General features: G+C 35.9%; 1 protein-coding gene across 2 annotated transcripts in view; it reads right to left on the bottom strand.

Annotated features, from left to right (window-relative positions):
• The window catches only part of LOC126298169 (trehalase-like), a 232,223-nt gene that overhangs the window by 73,090 nt on the left and 137,065 nt on the right, over positions 1-22,068 (bottom strand). Inside the window, exons 4-5 of one of the 2 annotated variants that reach the window (XM_049989478.1) lie at positions 12,203-12,753; positions 10,360-10,601 (exon numbers count right to left, since the gene is read on the bottom strand). In XM_049989478.1, coding sequence (XP_049845435.1) covers positions 10,360-10,601; positions 12,203-12,753 — 793 coding nt within the window. Of the gene's footprint in view, positions 1-10,354; positions 10,602-12,202; positions 12,754-22,068 lie in introns of both variants that reach the window. The other variant, XM_049989479.1, reaches the window with a different exon arrangement.

Here is a 22,068-nt window from a genome sequence, read left to right as displayed (position 1 = left end):
ACTCATCAAGAGTTTGTATGACTCTCCTTTCGGCACCACAGTTAGATTCACTGTTCTTTATTGTGAATATGAGTACCTCAATTAGTTCCAAACTGAAATGGATTTTTGGAAATAAATTTCAACAGTAAACATACTTACTCTGAAGCTGTCATTAGTACCTCCCCCCCTCCCCCTCTGCTTATTCAGATTTCTATATAGATGTGCACATGTGAACTCAGCACATAATTCTAAATATTTCCTTTTGAGTAATGAATCCATATGCCTAAGGGAGAAGTAATTGAAATCTATGTCACCAAGGCTGACAACTGTCATGGCAAAAGTAGCTAGACCAAATCATTTTAGCAGTTCTGCCATGTTTTCCTCACATAGTTTGAAAAACGGGTACTTTTGACAGAACAGAGTTAGTTGAGCTGTGTTTTTTCAATTTATAGATAGTCCATCTGGTCCATCTGTACAAAGACATTTAATTACTTTCAGAAAAAAAACGTCACTGACTATGTTGTTCAGTGATTCTTTCCTTAGTTTGCAAGAAGACCTGTGTCATCTATAAAAATGGTTTGTTTAAATAAAATGGTGGATCATCAACATAAAGCAAGAAAGGAACAGGCACATGACCAAAACCTGCAGAATTTTTACTGCAATTTTCTCCTATGGAGATGATGTTCCACATATATGAGGATTATTTAAGCAGGCAAGGGTAACTTCTTGTGTCTAATTTCTCAAATCACAATTATGAGGGTCACTCAAAAAGAAATACACACCGTTTTTGTAAAAATACAGTTTTCATTCTGCATGTGTGAAAGTTTTACAGTGTGTAGATACATCCTTCCCACTTGTTTTCAAACTTAGTTCAACCTGTTCCCACGAGTGGCGCTGTCACAGCATGTCTTCAAGATGGCTGCTACACTTGACGTTTGTCAGAAGCAATGCGCTGTCATAGAATTCCTGTGCTGTGAAAACAAGACAGTGGGAAACATCCACAAGAGGTTGAAAAAGGTGTATGGAGATGCTGCTGTTGATTGCAGTACAATTAGTCGGTGGGCAAGCAGGTTATGTGATGAAAGCGGTCACAGCAATATTGAGGACTATCCTCACAGTGGCAGGCCTCATACTGCACACACTCCAGACAATGTGCAGAGAGTTAACGAATTTGTGACTGCTGACAGACACATCACAGTGAACGAATTGTCACACTATGTTGGGATAGGGGAAGGAAGTGTTTGCAGAATAATAGAAGTGTTGGTGTCATAAAAGGTTTGTGCCAGGTGGGTTCCCAGGATGTTGACAGTGGCTCACAAAGAAACAAGAAAAACGATTTGCAGCGAACTTTTGGAACAGTACAAGAATGGTGGAGATGAATTTCTTGAAAGAATTGTGACAGGCGATGAAACACGGATCCATCATTTTTCACCAGAGATGGAGAGGCAATCAATGGAGTGGCATCTTCTTGCTTGTGGACATCATGCCAAGTGGAACCACCATAAATTCTGATGCATATGTGGCGACACTGAAGAAACTTCAACCTGGACTGAGTTGTGTTCAACCACATCAGCAAAAGCAGGATGTTTTGCTGTTGCATGGCAATGCACAGCAACATGTCAGTCAAAAAAACCATGGAAGCCATCACAAAACTCGGATGGACAACACTGAAACACCCACCTTACAGTCCTGACCTGGCTCCATGTGACTATCATATCTTTGGGAAACTGAAAAACTCTCTTCGTGGAACAAGGTTTGAAGATGGTGACTCCCTTGTGCATGCTGCCAAACAGTGGTTCCAACAGGGTCCTCCAGAATTTTACCGTGCGGTTATACAGGTGCTGGTTCCAAGATGGCATAAGGCAGTTGAGCCGGGTGGAAATTAAGTGGAGAAATGAAAATATTGTTCCTAAAGGATGTATCTACACACTGTAAAACTTTCAAACATTTAGAATAAAAGATCGATTTAAAAAAAAGATAGTGTGCATTTCTTTTGGAGTGACCCTTGTAAAATCAGATTGTATTAAAGAATGCTGCCCACAAAAATGTAGATTCTCTAATAAAGACTTATGACAGACACAATAAAATGCATTTCGTAAACTGTGAAAAACATAACCTGGTAAACAGTTGTATCAACAGTGCAATTTTTTAACTAAAATCTGTGATTGTCTTAGTGTTGTGCTAGTAGGTGACAACCCTCTAGTATATGACATTATGAGAAATTTAGAAAAATGGTGTAAGAAGAGGGACAGATCAGAAGCTATTGACATTTGTGGAGTCTTGAAGCGAGGCCTGACACTGGCATATTTTAATATGCCTGGGAAAATACTCTAAATTAATTAAGCAAACTAAAAGTATGTAAGTTAGAAAAATTGTTTGGGTAAGTTTTCTCTGTATTGCTTCCCCAGTGTGCTGTTATACTTACTCTTTTGAAGTGCTTACAGCAACAATCTCACATATTTTTAAAAAATAATTATTATAAAATTGTCACTCACAAATGTCTTTCCTACTGTTTCCATTTGCTTTAATAAATACAGTATCATCTTCTATAGATTCTTGGGGACCTGTCCTATATCTGTACAAGATGTCACAGGACCAAAACTAAATAAATAAATAAATAAAATAAACATCCACATCTACACCTATACTCTGCAAACCATTGTGAAGTGGATGGCAGGGGATACTTCATTGTACCACTTATCAAGGCTTTTTCCTGTTCCATTTGCATATTCAGCAGATGAAGAACGATTGCTTAAATGGCACTGTGCATGCTATAATTAGTCTAATCTTGTCTTTAAGATTCCCACGGGAGCAATACATAGGAGGTTCTATTATATTCCTAGTTTCTTCCCTTAAAATTTGTTTTTGGAACTAAGTAAGCATGACTTCACTGGATAGTTGTTATCAATCCTCAGGCATCTGCCAGTGTAGATTTATCAGAACCCCTGTGCTGCTCTCCTGAGGGTCACACAAATCTGTGACCATTAGTGCTGCCTTTCTTTGTATATATCCAATATCCTCTGTTAGTTGCATTTTCTATAGGATCCACAGATTTGAGAAAATTCTAGGCTGGGTTGTATGAGCAATTTGTAAGCAATCTCCTTTACAGACTGATTACATATCCCCAGTATCCTACCAATGAACGAAAGTCTGACACCTGATTTACCTACAACTGTGAATATGTGATCATTCCATTTTATATCCCACCAAATTGTTATATCCAGGCTTTGAAAGAGTTGACTGGTTCTAGCTGTGAGTTGCTGAGTTTTGGTCACAGGATTTTACAAATTTGTGTTTGGTGAGGTGAAGAACTTTACATTTCTGAACATTTAAAGGAAGATGTCAATCATTGCACCATTTTGAAATCTCATCAAGTTCTAATTGTTTGTGCAGCTTTTATCAGACAGTATTTCATTATAGATAACTTTATCATATGCAAGAAGTCTGAGGTTACCACAAGTATTGTTACCCAAATAATTAACATACAGCTGAACAGAAAGGATTCCAAGATCCCAACAAACTTTTGAACACATTTTCTGAAAACTGTCTTCAGCAGCTAGTTTGACTGCACACACAATGGAAATATTTTAGTCCTTGTAGCTACAAACAGGTCTGATCTAATTTGTAGTGTCAGTACAAAGGCAGGGATTAGTGATCATGATGCCATCATAGTTACTATGGTTACTAAAGTTAATAAATCAATGAAAAGGCTAGCAGAATATTTCTGATATAATGTGTAGATACACAGTTGTTAGCATCCCACTTACACAATGAATCCATATTATTTAGTTCCAGTATGATGGATAGTGAGGAATTATGGACAAAGTTTAAATAGATTGTAAACCATGCTCTGGAAAAGTATGTGATGAGTAAGTGGATTAAGGGTGCAAAAGACCAACCACGGTTTAATAATCAGATTCAGAAAATGCTGTGGAGGCAAAGACTGTTGCACTCGTGGTTCAAAATGTGCAAATCACAACAAGCAAAAGTTAGCAGAAATTCATGGGACTGTATAAAGATTGATGTACAATGCATTTAACAACTACCACCACTATACCTTAGCAAAAGATCTTCCCAAGAACCTGAGAAAATTGTGATCCTACAAAAAATCGCAAAGTTGGTCTAATGCTTCTACCCAGTAATTCATTGACCAGTCTGGTGTGGCAGTAGAAGATGCAAAAGGAAGGCTGCAGTTTTAAATTTCACATTTACAAAATCATTTACACTGGAGAATCATACAAACATATCATCATTTGATCGTGGAGGCTCCCATATGGATAACATAGTAATATGCATCTCTGGTGCAGAGAAACAGCTGAAAGAGTTGAAAACAAATAAGATGGAACCCAATTTGATGTTATAGAGAGTGCTGTACAGCACTGGTCCCTTACTTAGCTGTCATTTATAAAAAGTCTCTTACCCAGCAAAAAGTCCCAAGCGACTGCAGAAGAGTGCAGGTGACTTCTGTATACAAGAAATGTAAGAGAATGGACCCACAAAATGATTGACCAATATCCTTAGCATTGGTTTGCTATAGAACTCTTGAAGGTATTTGAATATGATGATGTTCCTTGGGACAAAAAAGCTCCTGTCCATGAATTATCATGGTTTTAGAAAGCATTGCTCACGCAAAACTCAGCTTGCCCTTTTCTCATATGATACTCTGTGAACTACAGAAGAAGAGCAACAGGCAGATTTCATATTCCTAGATCTCCAAAATGCATTTGACACAGTGTCCCACTGCAGATTGTTAATGAAGCTACAAGTGTACAATATAGGTTGTCAGGTATGTCAGTGGCTCGAAGATTTCTTAAGTGCAGCACCTAGTATGGTGTCCTCAACAATGAGTGTTCACCAGAGACAACAGTGTCATCAGGAGTCTCCCAGGGAAGTGTGATAGGACCGCTGTTATTTTCTATATACTTAAAAGATCTTGCAGACAGGGTGAGCAACAATCTGGGGCTGTTTACTGCTAATGCTGTGGTGTGCGGGAAGTCATCTTCATTCAGTGACTATAGGAGCATACAAGCTTAGACAAAATTTCTAGTTGGCTGGTGAATAGAAGCTAGTTGTAAATGCAGAAAAATGTAAATTAATGCAGATCAATCAGAACAACACACCTGTAATATTCAAGCACAATATTGGTAGTGTGCTAATTGGCACAGTCACATTAATCAAATATCTAGGCGTAATGTGGAGTAGCTATTGATGTAGAAGAAACTTTCCTGGTGTATGTGTGAAGTTACTTCTAAATCTGTTGCAAGTCTCCATGTGAGATAACATACTGTGTCCCCACACCAAGAAATCCTCAATCCAGTCACATCTTTTTCTTCATTCTCCATGTAATCAAAATTTCATTGATATTTGTTGGTTTGGTACTGAGACTAACTAATGCGTTTTCTCTCTTTGCAAATGTTATTCCACACAGATCTGATTGCAGAACCTGAATTGTCAATTTCAGAATAGATGTGCATACTCCTGAAGTTCTGGTTATTGTTTCACAATTTCTCTTTGCATGTTACAGTCTATATGAATCACATTTTTTAAAGGGGCATAACTCATCATTTCACTGATTTTCAGTTTTTTTCTTGTTTCAGAAACCTTATAGATATGCCTATTGATTAGTTCTAAAAGGCCGTTTCTAATGCCTCACATTGAGCAAGAATCCCAGACCAAAGATTGCAGTTCTTTTTAAATGGGCATATGTCACTGACTTCCGCCTCTTTAAAAAAAATCTGTTGGCAACATTGTAAACAGATGTTTCAGTTTGCCACTTATTTTCTAACCTGTGATATACAGCCTTTGTTCCATTACTGTTCAGTTGACAATTAGTCCACACCAAATGATAAAATGAGTGACATTGAGAGCATGTGTACTGGTGATTACGCTGACAATTCATGCAAAAGAAAACACGGTGCATAATCTGTCATTATATAAGTTAAACAAAGTAAAAGCAGCCTGACTCAAGGGTGAAGGTTATGTTAACCACAGAGGCAACATTGTTGAGGCTAAAAAACCTGAATTTTCCTGCAGGTATGCCACTTTGCTGCCATTATTTTGTTCCATTTTTGTATTAATGGTTTAGCAATACATTATTGTTTCAAAGCTATACTTTTTGTTTATAATTAAAACAATTAATAACAATATTACTGGTAGGTAACCAAAGTTGTTTTAAATGGTAGCCTCCATCTTCTTCAGAACAACCATGTACTAGTTGTGTTTACTGCTACAATTACTCATTTGTTCCTTTATTTTCCTTTATTCTGTTAGATTTACAAGGAAGTGTTTGGACAATCTGGGAGAAGACAACTGTCTGGATGTGTTTTCAAAATTTTACAATATCCTTAGTAAGAATGCCCAGAATTTGTACCTACAAGGCTTGATTGATGTAGGTGAAGTGAAAAACAGAGAAGACCAGAGGGTAGAACTAATCCCAAGGTAGTGAAAAGTGCTACTTTCTCTTACCACATTCTTGTAGGAAGTGATCAAACAAAGGTGTGCATGAAAGCTTTTCATTCAGTTTTTTCTGTGAGTGAAAAGTGAGTCAGAAGAATCAGAGATTTAAAAATGGCTGGATGTACTCCAGAGATAAAAGAGGTAGAGGTATTACCAGATGTCTTACACCTGAAATGCATGAGGAGATTCACAATCACATTAGATCTTTCGCATTGTATGAATCGCATTATTCTCAGGACAAAATATGCCACCTGAGCCCTCAGCTATCAATAAAAACAGTGTGGAAACTGTTCAGAATGAAATATCCTCAATTCAGAACTGTCTCGTATTACACATACTGGAATGATTTTAACAGATTTTTGGCTACAGATTTGGTAGGCCTGTGAAGGAATGTATGTTGTATATGTGAAGAACTTAACCAGAAAATTAAAGCCCTTCATCTAAATGAGGTTGCTAAAAGGACAGCTACAGCCAAACTATTATTACATAAATGCAGGAGTAGGAAGTTTTATTCTGCTCTAAAGCATGAATCATCTGTAGAGGGGCAAAAAGAAATCCATGTTCTGTCCATCACAATTGACTACATGCAGAATATAATGCTGCCAAAGATTCCAGTTCAGGAGATTTTCTATTTAAGACAGCTTACTGTTAGTATATTCTGCATCAGTAACATTAAAGAAAATACATACATTGTAAACATACACTGTATGTTTACCAAGAAGGGAATGGCAGAAAATCCCCAGATGAGGTCTGTTCTTTTTTATCAGATTGTATAAAAGAGGTGCCTCAAAATAAAACAGAAGGCAATTTATTTTCAGATAACTGTGCAGGCCGAAACAAAACTCAGACACTTTCTCGATATCTTCTCTACCTTAGAGACACAGGTCGATTTTAGAAAATACAACAATTTTTCCTTGTGAGAGGTCACAGTCTGTTACCTTGTGACCGTGATTTTGGAATCATCGCAAAACATCTCAAAAAAATTGATAGAATCTATTCAGTGCATGAAGTTGCTCATTATATTATAGAGAATTTTGTACCAGGAAAGTTTATGGTGAAAGAAGTGGAACCACAGAAATTCTGGATTTCAAAATTTGGTGGCCATTTCACAACAAAAAGTATGCTATGTCTGAAGAGACTAAAATCAAACCCAGAAATGAAAGAATTAAGTTTTCAATTAGTACTCTTTATGACTTTGTCTATTCCCATGAAAGAAAGGGTTACATTAAAGGGTATTCAACAAGAAATGGTCTGGTCTGCCACACTTTTTTCATGGCTCTCAGTTCCATGACACCTGCTCCGCCATCATTACCATCGTACTCTTCTGGGAAAGTTCACTTAAAAAGAGCAAAGATTGAAGACCTGAAGAAAATTGAACCCTACATTCTCCAAGAGCACAAGTATTTCTACACAGAACTATTTTCTTGGCCAACTGAACCTGAAAATGCCACAGAATAAGAAGAATGTATTTTGTGTAATCTAGTTGATGACAGTACTGGTGTTATATTTTTTAGTAATTATTGTGATTTGTATCATTAACCATTGCTCTTAATAGCATTTTGTATGCCTTTGAAAAATAATTAAATGAAATTAAAAAAAAACAAAAAACAAAGCAATGTTTGCTTAATTCTGACATGAGTTTTTTTAATTTTGGGTGTATTTTTTTTGAAAGGGCACAAATCAATGAAGTTTATAGTTCAATTACACATAGCATAATTATCTAAGATGCAAATCCTTCTCACATAAAGTCAGATATTACTGTACTAATCACATAAAACCACCAAAAAGCATCTATGTTTCATAGTTTGGAGTTGACACAGTTTTTTGTGTGTCCTGAAAAATTTACTCAGCATGAGATACGCCCTTTTAAAAAAAGTCGATTCATATCTCTTATTCATCCTGAAGGCAATCTGATAGCTGCAGTCTCAGGTTTCTTTGCTGAGTTCTTAGTTTTGTATTTAATTAATCATTGAGGAGCATTCTTTTATAAAATTAATATAAACTTTTTAAGAAAAATGATGTATTAGAGTTGAAATTGGTTCCATTATAAGATTCACTCTAATTTACGTTTTGGAAGTTTTCTCTGAATTCATATACTGTATTTTCACTAAGCACTCTCACTTCTTTATTTACATGTTTTTGAATGGCATTTACTCTGTAGCAGTTAAATGAGACTAAATACAACTAATAATCTGACAAACTATTTATCACTGGACCAGTATGAATTTGTTTAGGTTCTGCTTGTTCTACAACAATATTATTTGTCATGGTAATACTATTTTGAGCTAACCAAGTAGAGGAATTTATGACTAACATTAAATTGTAAGACACAGTACATATAGTTTTCAGACAGTTATCTTACTTTACTTTCCTTCATGTTCATAAGAACTCATAAAATATCTCATCTACTTTTTTCCCTCCATCCCTGCCCCCACCGCACCTCCCTGCCCTTCTCCAGCAAGCCATCATCAATTTTTTTGTAACGAGATTACTTTGCTTCTTCCACTATTCTAGTGCATACTATAAGATGGAAAAAATAGTTATTTCTTTACTCTTAATGTTATATAAAATATTAAGTGGGCAAACAAATATTTCGGTTTCCACTCCTAAATCAATATTTTATGGAAACAAAAAATCCTAAATAATACGTGTGATTTCTTGCAATTGGGAGAGTGTCTGTCAAATTTACTACATTGAGTGAATCAGTATTAATGTAAAATGTACACCAATGCAAATTTTGTTAAGTACAGGAAGTATAAGGTAATCCTAGCATGTCAGTAATAATGCTGACGAGGGAATTAATTTTGTGTTGAATGACTAAATGCTCACAATAACCACGCAACAACATTACAGGTTATCATTTGTCCTTCATTTTGGATACTGACTCTTTATAGAAATTGTAAATAGTTTATGCAGATTTTTCATGTTTCTGTTTGAAATTTGGAAAATGGACAAGTCAAAATAATTCAAAAGGATAATTTATGGATTTCAGTTAATTAGGGGATCACAAATTTAGCATTGGAGGGCAGTGTGGAGGGTAAAAATCGTAGAGGGAGACCAAGAGATGAATACACTAAGCAGATTCAGAAGGATGTAGGTTGCAGTAAGTACTGGGAGATGAAGAAGCTTGCACAGGATAGAGTAGCATGGAGAGCTGCATCAAACCAGTCTCAGAAATGAAGACCACAACAACAACAACAACAACAACATGGTCATTATAACTGAGAATATAAAAAATCATAAAACCGTTCACCAACATAATCTGTAAATTTGCTCAATGAAACATGCATCATGATTTAGAACACACAAGTCTTAACTGATGAAGTTTTAAATTTTGACATACCCAGTCATTCTAAACATGAAAAACAAACCAAATGTGTTCCTTCAAAGATTAAAATATACTGTAATAATACTAATCTATGGAAGTCAAACCAAGAAGCTGATATCAAACTATTGGATCATTTCTCTCCAGCCTGTTTTTTCCTTCTTGTTGGATTTATTATAATTCCAGTCAAAATTCTTCCCCACTCCTGTACAACTTGCTTTAGTAGAGATTATTCTATTGTCAGACTTATTAGTGGAATTCCACATGATATAAATTGTATCAGGTGCCTAGGTATTTGTGTTACCATGATGGAGGCATTTGAATAATACCACAACGCATTAATGGAAAAACTACCACACTTTGCCATCAAAGACCTACATCTTCCTTTATTAGCATTTTGTTCATGATACTAGTATCCTAATGAAGCACTCTAACACCAAATATGTTGTTTTCCAATATCTTTCCTTTCAAAAGTTTTTCCTGTCACTTAGCAACAAAATTCATAAGGCCTTAACCCTTTATTACCTGGGTGTCAGTTGTTTCTGTTAATCAATATTACACGCTACCAAATCACCATAAAAATGAATGACTTACCTCACCCAATGCTGCCGATAGCCAATGTGCCGAGAAGAACAAGCACTGCTGTTAACACTTGGCCTCCACTAGCTTGCACACCAGATGCTATGCTCTGTTCAGCTTTTACTTTAAATTTGTCAACAACATGCAGTTGATGGCCATATTTATTCAGCAGCTCCAAGATAACACCATTTGTCCAGCCAAAACCAAGCTGCACGCGATACTCGCCACCTCCACCCCCAACGCCAATGAGGGTGGCATCATACTGTGAAATAGCAGAAAATAGACATTTTTTAGTAAAAGGTAAACACAGTAGAAAAAGTACATATCATTTAGTTAAATCTTGATGTCCTGTAATGATAGTTCCAAGCCCATCTTAAGTTTGCAGATAAAGTAAAAAGATGTTATAAAACTACAGTTGAATAGCATTTCCATGTGTTTCTTTATGAATACTGTTAATCAAGATCTATTTTAAAAGAAGCTATCCTGGTGATGTCATATTACAGGACACTAATTGATGGCATTTTAATGTTGATTTCTACGACATACTTATCAAGCTCTTCTGACCTGTAATAACATGAAATAAACGTGATACAAGTGTCCAGCATTTAATGTAAAATCTGTAGTGTTGTGTATGACTTACACACACTGTACATAGGAAAGGAGGAGAGAAAATGTGGGCTTAGGAGTGAAGCAAAGGAACCAGAAAAGAGTAGTGGTTTGGAGTGGAATAACTGGAGTGGAGTGGAGTGGAATGGGGGATCAAAGTAGAAAGGGGGGGGGGGGGGGGCGGAGGTAGAGTAGGGATAGCCTGGGTGTTTAGGAAAGGGAAGCCAGGGATGTAGAAGAAAAAAGAAGAGAAGAAATTTAAGTATTGTAGTAGGTATTGTGTAAGTACATTGTCTCTGTACACTTCCTTCACCCAAGAATTCTTGGAAAAATGTCTTAACATGTTAAAAAAGAATAAAAACATTCCCAATTATGAAAGAGAGAGAGAGAGAGAGAGAGAGAGAGAGAGAAAATAAGGTGGTGTGGACATATGGAAAAATATTATTGCAAGAAATACAGGCACAAGTAAACTTGGAGTGCAAGCAATAACATCAATAACTGACTAGTTTCTAGCTAACAAAAATTATTGAAGAATTATACTAGGATAATGATGTATTGGAATCATGAAATGCAGCTCTATCTAGTGGAAACTTAAGTGGAATTTTAAATAAGAATCTGAGAAACTGATCTTTAAGGAGAGAAATGAAGAACTGAATCAAATTTTGTTGGAAGAAGATGATCCAACTGGAAACTTTTATCATCTTGAACATCAACAAATAAGATGGGCAGTGATACACAGGTAAGAATAACAAAAAGGTTTGTATCCTGTACCATGTATCTGTGTGCTCTGAGGAAAAATAATCACGTAAATCAATGCTGGACAGTTACAGAGTTTACTGTAGTTTCTGCATGTTCTACTAGTATCTTTGTATGGTATCACGCACTCCAGTGGCTACGCATTCCAGAAAGACATTCATTCTTCAGAATTTCATTACAGGTAGAACATTTCCTGATTAGCTACTAATTAAAACCAGTCATGCCAATAAATAATCATGCAACAATAGTTGCTGTTTAATTACTGTAACACAAAATCACTTGTAGTTAGCAGGTAGCAGGAAGTATGAAATATCTTAAAGTACTGAAGAAAAGGAAGAAATAGGAGTCTTCTGAGAACATAGAAATCATAAGCTGGTATGTCAAAGTTGTAATGTGATTTGAATTTTGTGATGAAAGGTACAAGTACTGAGGTAAGAAATACGTTTAAAAAGTGTATAAATGAAGATATGTCTTTGCTTTTAAATTAATGGAAATTCTTACCTTTTCATACATACATTTCGTGCTATTGAAAGCAATGAAGTTTGATCTGACCCACATGTCTGCTATTTCAAGTGCCAGACTTTGAGCCCATTCATCATCAGTCTGATCAAGGCCATAGATCATTATGTACTGCAATGGAGGCCATGCGTTGGGATAGTCCCACTGTTCACCTGAATGTTCAAGTGAGGTTGGTATACCTCCTCGACTACTCATTACCTGGCTCTTCTCTAAATATTTCAGGATTTTTCCAATTTTTGTATGATCATTTTTATCATAGCAGCCTGTCCATAATGGTGAAATATTGCTTGGATAAAAATAATCCCGTTTAATATCATTTAACATATCATAATCAAGCCAGGCACCAACTTCATCATGCCACAGGACAGCAGTTACAGCCTCTTTCCATTTTTCTGCTATATCTCTGTAGTATTCAGCTTTGGTTGGATTGCCAAGCATTCGCCAGAAGTCCTCCAAAATTTTTGCATTCGAGTAAATAAAGGCATTTAGATCAACTGGAATGATCTGCCGTGTTTTTAGCAGTGTCAGGTTCCCTAAAAAATAAAATGGACTTTAGTTATCATATGTGCTTCTTGTGCAGTTCAGTAACAAAAGCATTAATTTCAATTTATTCATCCACTTTTGAGCATTGCATGTGCTGTCAATGTCATAACAAGTTGAACAAAACTAAATAATACAAGGTAGATACCAATAAAATAGAGTGGTTAAGATTAAAAACACAAGGCCCTTTTTCGTGCAATAAATTAATTCCTCAATTCTACAGAACATTTTTCACTTAGCCGATTCAGTATGAGATTATTTAGAGTCTTTGGTTAGTGTGTGCTTGTGATGTTAGTGTATTAAATAGTTTAATTCCTTGCCCTGAACAATTATTTTGTGTTATTCAAAACCCAGTAATGGTTGGTCAGTCATTTGTTAATCGTAAATATTGTATTTTGATGTAATATCTGATGTATTTATTATTCTATTGCTTTCCTACTGTGCACAGTAGACATCTGAGTACAAATAATGTGGGACTTATTATAAAAAGTGACCTGCAGAATACATTGTGACAAGTGACCTGCATAATACATTGTTATTGAAAACACCTAAAAAAATTCAAAATTTTTAAGAAGTTTATAGCACAAGCCAAGCAAACAGCAAATGACAACTACGTGCCAAAATCCCCAAACAAAGCAAGGACACTGTGGAGCATCATGAGAAATGAAACAGATCAACTGCCTTCTAAACATAAAAACACTGCTTTGATCCACAACATCTCTAGAGTCATAATTCACAAAAAATTGCAAATATAAGGGGCATTCAAAAAGAAATGCCTTGGAGGCATAATTACAGAAACCAGTACCTGTATGTTAGAAGTATTGACCCTGGCTGTTGAGACATTTGTGCCACTGTGACACAAGGTGGTGAATAGTTGTCTCATAAAATTCCCAGGGCTGTGATGCTAACTGATTCTGCACATACAACTGGATGTCATTGTCCAAGGTGAATCATTTGCCCCTCAGAGATTTTTTAAGGGGAACAAAACTGGCATAATCACAGGGAGAGAAGTCTGGATGGTATGGAGGGTGGCCGAGAACCTCCTCCCATTTGAATTTCTGCAGGAGTGCCGCGACTGTGTTGGCCATATGAGGCTTTGCATTTTCATGGAGCAGAATGACCCCATGGGTGAGATTGCCTGGTCGTTTGATTCCATTGCTTGGTGAAGGGTGGTCGAGGTTTGCGAGTGATGCTGGGCATTCACCGCTGTCCCATGCTGCAGGAACTGAATCAGAAGGGGGCCATTTTGGTCAAAGAAGAATATCAGCATAATCTTTCCTGCACTCATGTGGATGGTCTTGTTTTTTTTTTTTTTTTTTTTTTTTTTTTTTTTTGGTGACCCTCGATGCTTCCACTGGAGAGTTTGTCATTTTGATTCTGGTTCGAAGTGATGACACCATGACTCATCTCCAACCATCACTCATGCCAGGATTGCATCCCCTGCCCAAACATACCGCTGCAGATGAGCAAGACAGTAGTCCATTTGATATGCTTCCTGGTGTGGTTGGATACTGTGAGACACCCATTGGGCACACACTTTGCTCATGTGCAGTCGTTCCTTCATGATGGTGTGAACATTTTCAATGCTCAATCTGACCAAGGCGGCTTTGGCTTTTACTGTCACTCGACAGTCTTGGGTAATGGGGGCATCCACCAGCTGGACAATGTCATTGGTAATGCAGTGTGGTGCTCCAGGCTCTGCATCATGGGCTAATGACACTCGGCCTTCCATGAATAGCCATATGATTTTGACATTCGTCAATGAATGTCCGTCCCTCCTACTCCTTCCACTCTCAGGAAACAAACAACACCTCTTTGCTCTTCATTTGACACCTCCATGTCGCTGTTTGTAATAATGCTGACCAATTGACGCATGCTGTTGCTAGCTCTGTATAGTCACATGACGTGCACATGTGCCCTCTACCAACTGCAAATTTTCACGCTCTGGTTGGAACCACACATCATTACACATGCCACAATATTACCCTCCTGTCACTGGTTTGTGCATTCCAGACTCCGACTTGTTTCTTTTGAACACCCCTTATATATTCAACAACTGGTATGGAAGCATGGTAAAGAAACTATTTCAAAGCACCAATAAACCCACACAAAATAGACAGAACAAAGAAATTGTAGACCCCATATTCTTTTGGGTAAGTACTGTTGATGAAATAATATTAAGTGCAAAGAACCTCAAAAACAAACGCATCTGGAATTGATGACATCCCAGATTTTATCATTAACAACTGCATAAGTAAAGTAGCTGCACTACTTTCTCATGTGTGCAATTCATTGTTGACGAGATGTACCTATCCTGATTACATGAAAGTGGAAAAAAGTCATTTCAGTCTTTAAGAAAGGTGAAAAAATAATGTGGGAAATTATGGACCTACTTCATTGTTACCTGTGTTTGGTAAACTTCTGGAGAGATCAATTTATCAAAGATTTATTAATTTTTTGGAAAGGTCTGATGCTTGGCATGGCTTCAGGAAAAATAAATCCATGAGGGGACACACTCCACTTACTATGCACAGTTTCATAGTGCAATGCAATACAGTACCATTTTCTGGGGCGACTCCACATATAGCTCCCAAGCAGCTGGTCCAATACAACATGTCGATACCTACCAAGAAATTTTTCACACAAGAAGAATACACCAAAAGAAATGCACCATCAAAATGTTAGCTGCTAAGGTGTACTGTAAGTATTTTAAAAAATCTTAAAGGAACTCAGTTTTGTCACATGAATAACTACTTATAACAATGGTTTGTACAGTCTCTCCTGCCTAGCACATGATCCAGTGAATAAGCAACAACAGCCGTAACAAGAGAACATAGTGCTACACAGTGTGAAGTCCAAAGTACACAGACAACAAATTGTTAATTTTTTGAATAACTTGCAGCTCATATTGACAGCTAAACTGTTGGAGATGTAATAATTGCACAAGTTACTGGCAGACTGGGCTGCAAGATGTTCAGTATTTTGCCAAACTGTTTGGCATTTCAGTCCCTTGATCAATGTTTGGTACTGGAGCATGAGTGGTTCAATAATTTTAGAATTCCATTCACATCACTAAATTAGACAGCTTATACAAAGAGATCCATATACTAAATAAAACTTTGGAACAATTACAAAGTCATGCTTCTGTGTCCACAAACGTGTTTTCCTGGAAAACAATTTTAAATTGAGAAGAAACGTCCAACATTAAAGAAAAATTATTAAAAGAATAATGGCAGTTCCATGCAGAAAAGCCTGTGCTGAAAGAGTCTTCAGTTATCTGAATCATTTATGGTCTAATACTAGACACAAATTGAGTGGTGATACGGTGAAAGCAGAATTATGCTGTCTTTGTAATGCAATGACTTTTACTGACAAATTAAAGGTAACAAAAATCTGTTGGAAGCTGTAACTAGCACTAATAAACATAATTTTTAATGTTTACTAGATTTTTTTATTGTGTTCATCCTCAGTCATCAGTTCAGCAAATCCTTTCACCAGGTAATGTTTGGTAATTTTGTCACTTTAATCTGACAATTCTACTGACAAAGGAAACAAAATCAAGGCAGTTTATTATGTTACATTACAGATGACTTCCTTCATCCAGTAATTTAACTTCTTGACATGATGTACTTCATAAAAATTCCAGTATCACAGTTCTTATGATAATTTTTGAATAATGTATATTTTACCAAAAATGAAACAGCTCCTTGTTTATTTCCTAAAGTTAGCACAAATATGTGAAGAGAGTACTGGATGATGAAAACAAACATTTTCCTTACACAAGGCACACCTGATAAAAGAAAAATTAATGCCTTCAGACACTTCATAGTAATTGTTTTATTTAGACAGAATAGGGGTGGAGTAAGAAATGATCATGGCTATTGTTCTGCATACTGTGCTGCATACAAGGTATACTCAGACAAATTTGTAAAATGTGATGATACAAACTGACACTGCACAAATGACTGAAGTTTAACAATACTGTTATGCTGGTAAATGTGAAATGACAAAGCTCTATCAGAAATAATATTGCTTGACAATGTTCTGAAAAATACTTTACATTAGTGAAAACTTTCTTTATTGAGGTGCTGAATCACACCATTAATTCTGGGTGGAATCCAGATTATATTAACAGTCTTTTTGTCCTGCTCCAAAAGAGAAGAGTGTCAAGAGAAGAGTGTCATCATGTCCAGATCAAGAGTCCAACAAAACCAATGAATTATTTTCTACAACCAATAAGAAGACATTTGGGATGTAGTAATGAAAATTATTCCCTCCCCTCTTTGCAGATTTTGATGTGTTAATTACAAATTTTTGCAACTACACAGGGCTTTTTTTAAAATTTTTGATCCAAATTTGCACTGAGGATCCTGAAAATAGCCATAAAGCAGCAGAAACAATAATCTACTCATCTCTATCACTGGCACTGCTGTATATGCATATGTCATAGCATTGTCTGCAGAAGTGACTCTGTCTTTTTCCACTGAATACAATAGAGTGCAGTTTGCACCAGCTCTTGCACAAAACCTGACTGAATGGCTTTATACAAAGCGTTTTAGGGCATAACAAGAAGCTAAGAACTTGTCTATAGCATTGCCCGTTAATGACGTCTCCTCTACATGTTTACTTGAATTAAACTTCAATACTTTGTGACTTCTTTTTGCATATAACTTTTCAAATCTGTTTAACTAGGTCAAAGAAATCTGGAAATCAGTGATGTTTATCTCATTTGCAATTCAGAGGGCTTAGTCATGTAGATTTACCTTGGTAATTGTACATTGGGTCTCACAGGCAGTTCTACATCTTTTGGATAGTTTTTATTTTGTGAGTCTCATTATCGCATGCATTTTTTACTATGTGTAAATCTTTCCAGACAGCTTAACTTTAATTCTTTTCCCTCTCCTTCAATTAACCAAACAATTTACAGCCTTTCCTTTGTCACTGAAAGCTATTACTTTCCATGTTTTCTTTGGGCTACAAAGGTACCATATTTTTGCTATTAACTTTAACTAACACAACAATTGTTGTTCAAACCTAAATTTACAGAATTGTCAGAGTTACTTCCTCTTTCTTCCAATGTTTCCAAAATTTCTAATGAAATTTCAACATCATTTCAATGAATTCAAAGAAATTACCTAATAAATAAGACATATGTAGGCCTTCAAAAGAAGTAGGCGATTTCAATTGCATAGCACATTCTTCTTATTCTATCTTTATGAGACTGAAAACAATAATTGGATACAACATTACTGTGAAACTCTGTGACCTGCATAAAGGCAGATGTTATTAGCAAGCATACACAAAGAAAATTAATTCAGTTTTACCTCCATTGTTAACACTTAACAGTACTGCAAAGGCAGCTGTTGATTATTATGGTTATTGAAGATGTTTTTAGATTCACGCAAATAGGAACTGTGAACAACTGTGTCAGTGAAACTATCAATGGAAACTGACAATTGCTGTACAAATTGCAATCCTGTTGTGCCATGTTATCTGTTTACTGATGTGCTGTCAATCAAGGACATGTGCCTGCCATGTTGTACACGCACTGCCTTCTACACCTATTGTGTGAGTGTACATACCTCCAACTGCCTGGTGAGCTATAAATTTGGCAATTTTCAACATTTTGTAAAAAAAAAATACCTTCAGTGTGTCTTAGCAGCTAAAATATCAATATTATGTTTTTTTTTGGTGTATTCTTCCTGTACAAAAAGCTTCAGGGCAGGTTTCAAAATGTCAGACTGGACATTCCCTTATCAGATATTATCCTCACCCAATAGAGAGCTGTGAGAGTAATGAACAGGGCAAAACTGACTGATGGCTGCAGACTTCTCTTCTGCCCTTTGGCAGTCGCTACATAATAAAGATGTGTAAGTTTGTAAAACATAATACTGCAAAATACAGCAATAATGTGAATGTACATGATCATGGTACCAATCAGAAAATGAGACATCATGTTCAAAACATGCATACTTCTGCCTCTAAAAAATCACCATTTATCCAAGACATACAACAGTGTGTCATCAGAAATAACAAAACAGTAAGTGCCTATCTTTGTTTAATAAGAAACTAAAAACCTAAAAATTTTCTTGCTTGATCATTGCTTTTACACTGTATCCAATTTTTTTGTGTATATGACTGGAAAAATATAAGACTAATTGCAAGAATGAGTTTTGTACAAGAAATGAAAACTAATGTAAATTATGTGTAAACAAAATCATGTTTTGTAAATTTTCATCACATCACCTCATGTCATCAAATCATCACACCATACTACAAATTGTCCAATGTGAAATGTATGTTTTGTGCATCACCATGAGCATGTTTTGTACAAAACTGATGAAAGAACAAATAAATAGTAACATTTCTGTTGCACATATAAATGTCCCACAGAAGAGCTACCCCATAATAATATGTAGTATGTTATATGTCTGTGTAAAATTCTATGAATAGAACTAAGAAATATTTTTGTTCACATATGTAAATGAAGTTATAAGTGGCTTTAGATACTATGATACATATAAAGTGTCTGTACAGTGGTTCTTTCTTCAGTTAGTGTATAAGTGTATTCCTAGCAGTTTAAAAGACATACAGTCTGTGTTACAATTAAATAAACTACACATCATACATCATCTGCAAACTAATATTTGCTATTATAATGTTATTTTTGATCTTCCCACCAAGGTAATTCCCAGAGGTAACATATGTGGATTCAGCAATATGATGGATCTACAAATAAATTAAAAACAAATTAAATTAAATTACAAAGGTCTAACCACTTGCCCTTGGGCTAAAACTCCTGAAATATTCAGAAATGCAGAGCTCTTGACATTAAACTATGCCATTTTTTTCTTATCACAACTTGCCTGTTAGAATTTTATCACTCTGAGAGTAGACAGTCTTATTTGGAACAGTCAACAGGCATCATCACATAATTTTGACTCTAAGATAATAACCTTTCTTTTATAGAAGATCAACTATCATAACGTTTAAACATGCTGGTAAAAGCAACTCACATTAATTCAATTTATCTGCCTGCAAAGTGTCTGTACCATAATGTCCACTTTTGTTTGATAACATAACTTTACAGACCATTCAAATCATTTGATTTTTAGTTACTCACATTCCTGTGACTACTGCTGTTTCAGTGGAAGTAATCTTGATCCACTTAAATGTAAATATTTCATTTCTGATGTTCTGTTGAAAGATATTAGTGTTTTCATAATGCCTTTTAATATCATACTGAAGTTATTTTTTCCACTTTTCGTAGATATCTTGCTACAATATAATTCATGAAGAAGTAATTCACATCAACTAATGTCATAATAACAGTATTGTAAGTGGATTTTTAATCTCATACAGTCCCACCTTAATAATATTTCAGACAAATTTGTGTTGAGATTGTCATCTTTTTGTCAGTTGCCACTTTTTCCATACAAATCATGCACCATTTGCCACTACTTCATGTCTCACGATTTTTTATTCATATATATTTTCTTTAACTGAAGTTAATGAATTCTACATGCTTCAGTATCCTATGAGCTGCCAAAAAATATCATATTTTTTGAAATTCAGGTAAAAATCGCTTTCATATACTACCATTATGAGTACTGTTTGGATTTTACCCATGTATTTTTAATATATCAGAACAGCAGTTATTGAGTGTGTCACTAATGATGTTCACAAATTTTTCAAAAGATTCATCAGTATTTTGTAGAGAAATGTGTATGTGCACACAGGTGTTCTAAATACCTGAAAAAATTGTTGCAAATGTGTATTGGCTCTGCTTTCTATCTATAAATATACCCAACAAAATAAATCTCAAAATATATATAAGTTACCAACTCACTTTTCTCGCATATATGTACAAATACAAACATGCAGGATATACTGATAGGTAACTAACAACATAACTGCTCAATGATTAATTTATCAATAAACCTAGACAAATCTGCAGCAGCTGCACAGTTTCTTATTTATAACTAATCATTTTTTACCTCTACATTCCTTTTCACTCGTTGAATTGACTACACTATTGGGGGGGAGGGTATCTCCTTGGACTTGCTCCGCTTCCCGCTGTACTCTATGTGCGGGGGGGCAGAGCTCTATATTGTCTAAAATCGGTGCAGAAAAATTGATCTGATAATATTTACAACCATTTAAAGACAAACAAACTGCAATAAATTAAATACATAAAATTGAACAAATAGTAATTACTAAATAATTTGAAAGAAAAAACAGGGCAATATACTGATAAATTAAAAGTACATTATTTTAGCCAAACATAGAGAAGAAAAGTTTATGAACATGTCACAAAAAATGAAAATGTATGCCACACTGAGAGTCAAACCCAGATCTCCTAGTTCTTGTTAACAGTCACTTTAAGCATTGAGGTCATCCAAGTACATCTTCAGTACCAGCTCAAAAATTTAATATCACTAATTTTTTCCTCCTACTTTTCATTTATCATGACATATTCACTAAACAGGGTGTTCATCATTTATGAATGAATTTCAATGATTTACAGTGCTTGACAAAGAAAGTGAAGTACCCAGAAGGGAGGAAGAAGTGAAATGAAACTTTGCAGGTTAGGAGGGCATGTGATCTTATTGCAATACAAATTTGAGTCAAATATATAAAGAACTTGGCAATATGAACCCACTTATTGCTCCCTGTCTGGCCTGGATGCGAGCACTGATTCAGCTGGAAAGGGTGTCATGAAGCCATTGCATTCTCTCCTAAGGGAAGCTGGTCCACGACTGTTGTAACTGGACCTTTTTTTATCCTGGATATTGGTACTGGGATTGTCCGAACTGGACCCACACATGTTTTATTCGGGATAATTTTGGGGGATCATGTTGGCCACAGAAGTACCTCAACATTATGCAGACAGCTGATAGAGACATGTGCATATGAGCATTGTCCTGTTGAAAAGTGACACCATGGTACTGTTGCAAGAGAGGTAATACATGAGAACACAGGATGTCCGTAACATACTGTTGTGCCAGCAGAATTGACTTTGTCACTACCAGCCATGGCTTTAAATCATACAAAATGGCTCCTCACACTGTAATTCTGGGAGTAACACTGCTGTGTCACTCTGAGACATTGGAATGAAACCTCTCCCGATGTCTCCAACATACCACAGACAATGGTCAACTGGGGTTGTGCACAACTGCAATTCATATCTGAACACAGTGCAGTGCTATTCATGAGCAGTCCATGCTTGCCAGTCATAGAATCAGCCCAAATACAAAGGCTTATACTGTGGTGTTAACAACAGCCTACACACAGGACTGGCAGTCTAC

Source organism: Schistocerca gregaria, chromosome X (assembly GCF_023897955.1).
Source record: "Schistocerca gregaria isolate iqSchGreg1 chromosome X, iqSchGreg1.2, whole genome shotgun sequence".
Classification (NCBI taxonomy): domain Eukaryota; kingdom Metazoa; phylum Arthropoda; class Insecta; order Orthoptera; family Acrididae; genus Schistocerca; species Schistocerca gregaria.
The sequence above is the reverse complement of the archived record's forward strand: the minus strand, read 5'-3'. Positions and strand labels throughout refer to the sequence as shown.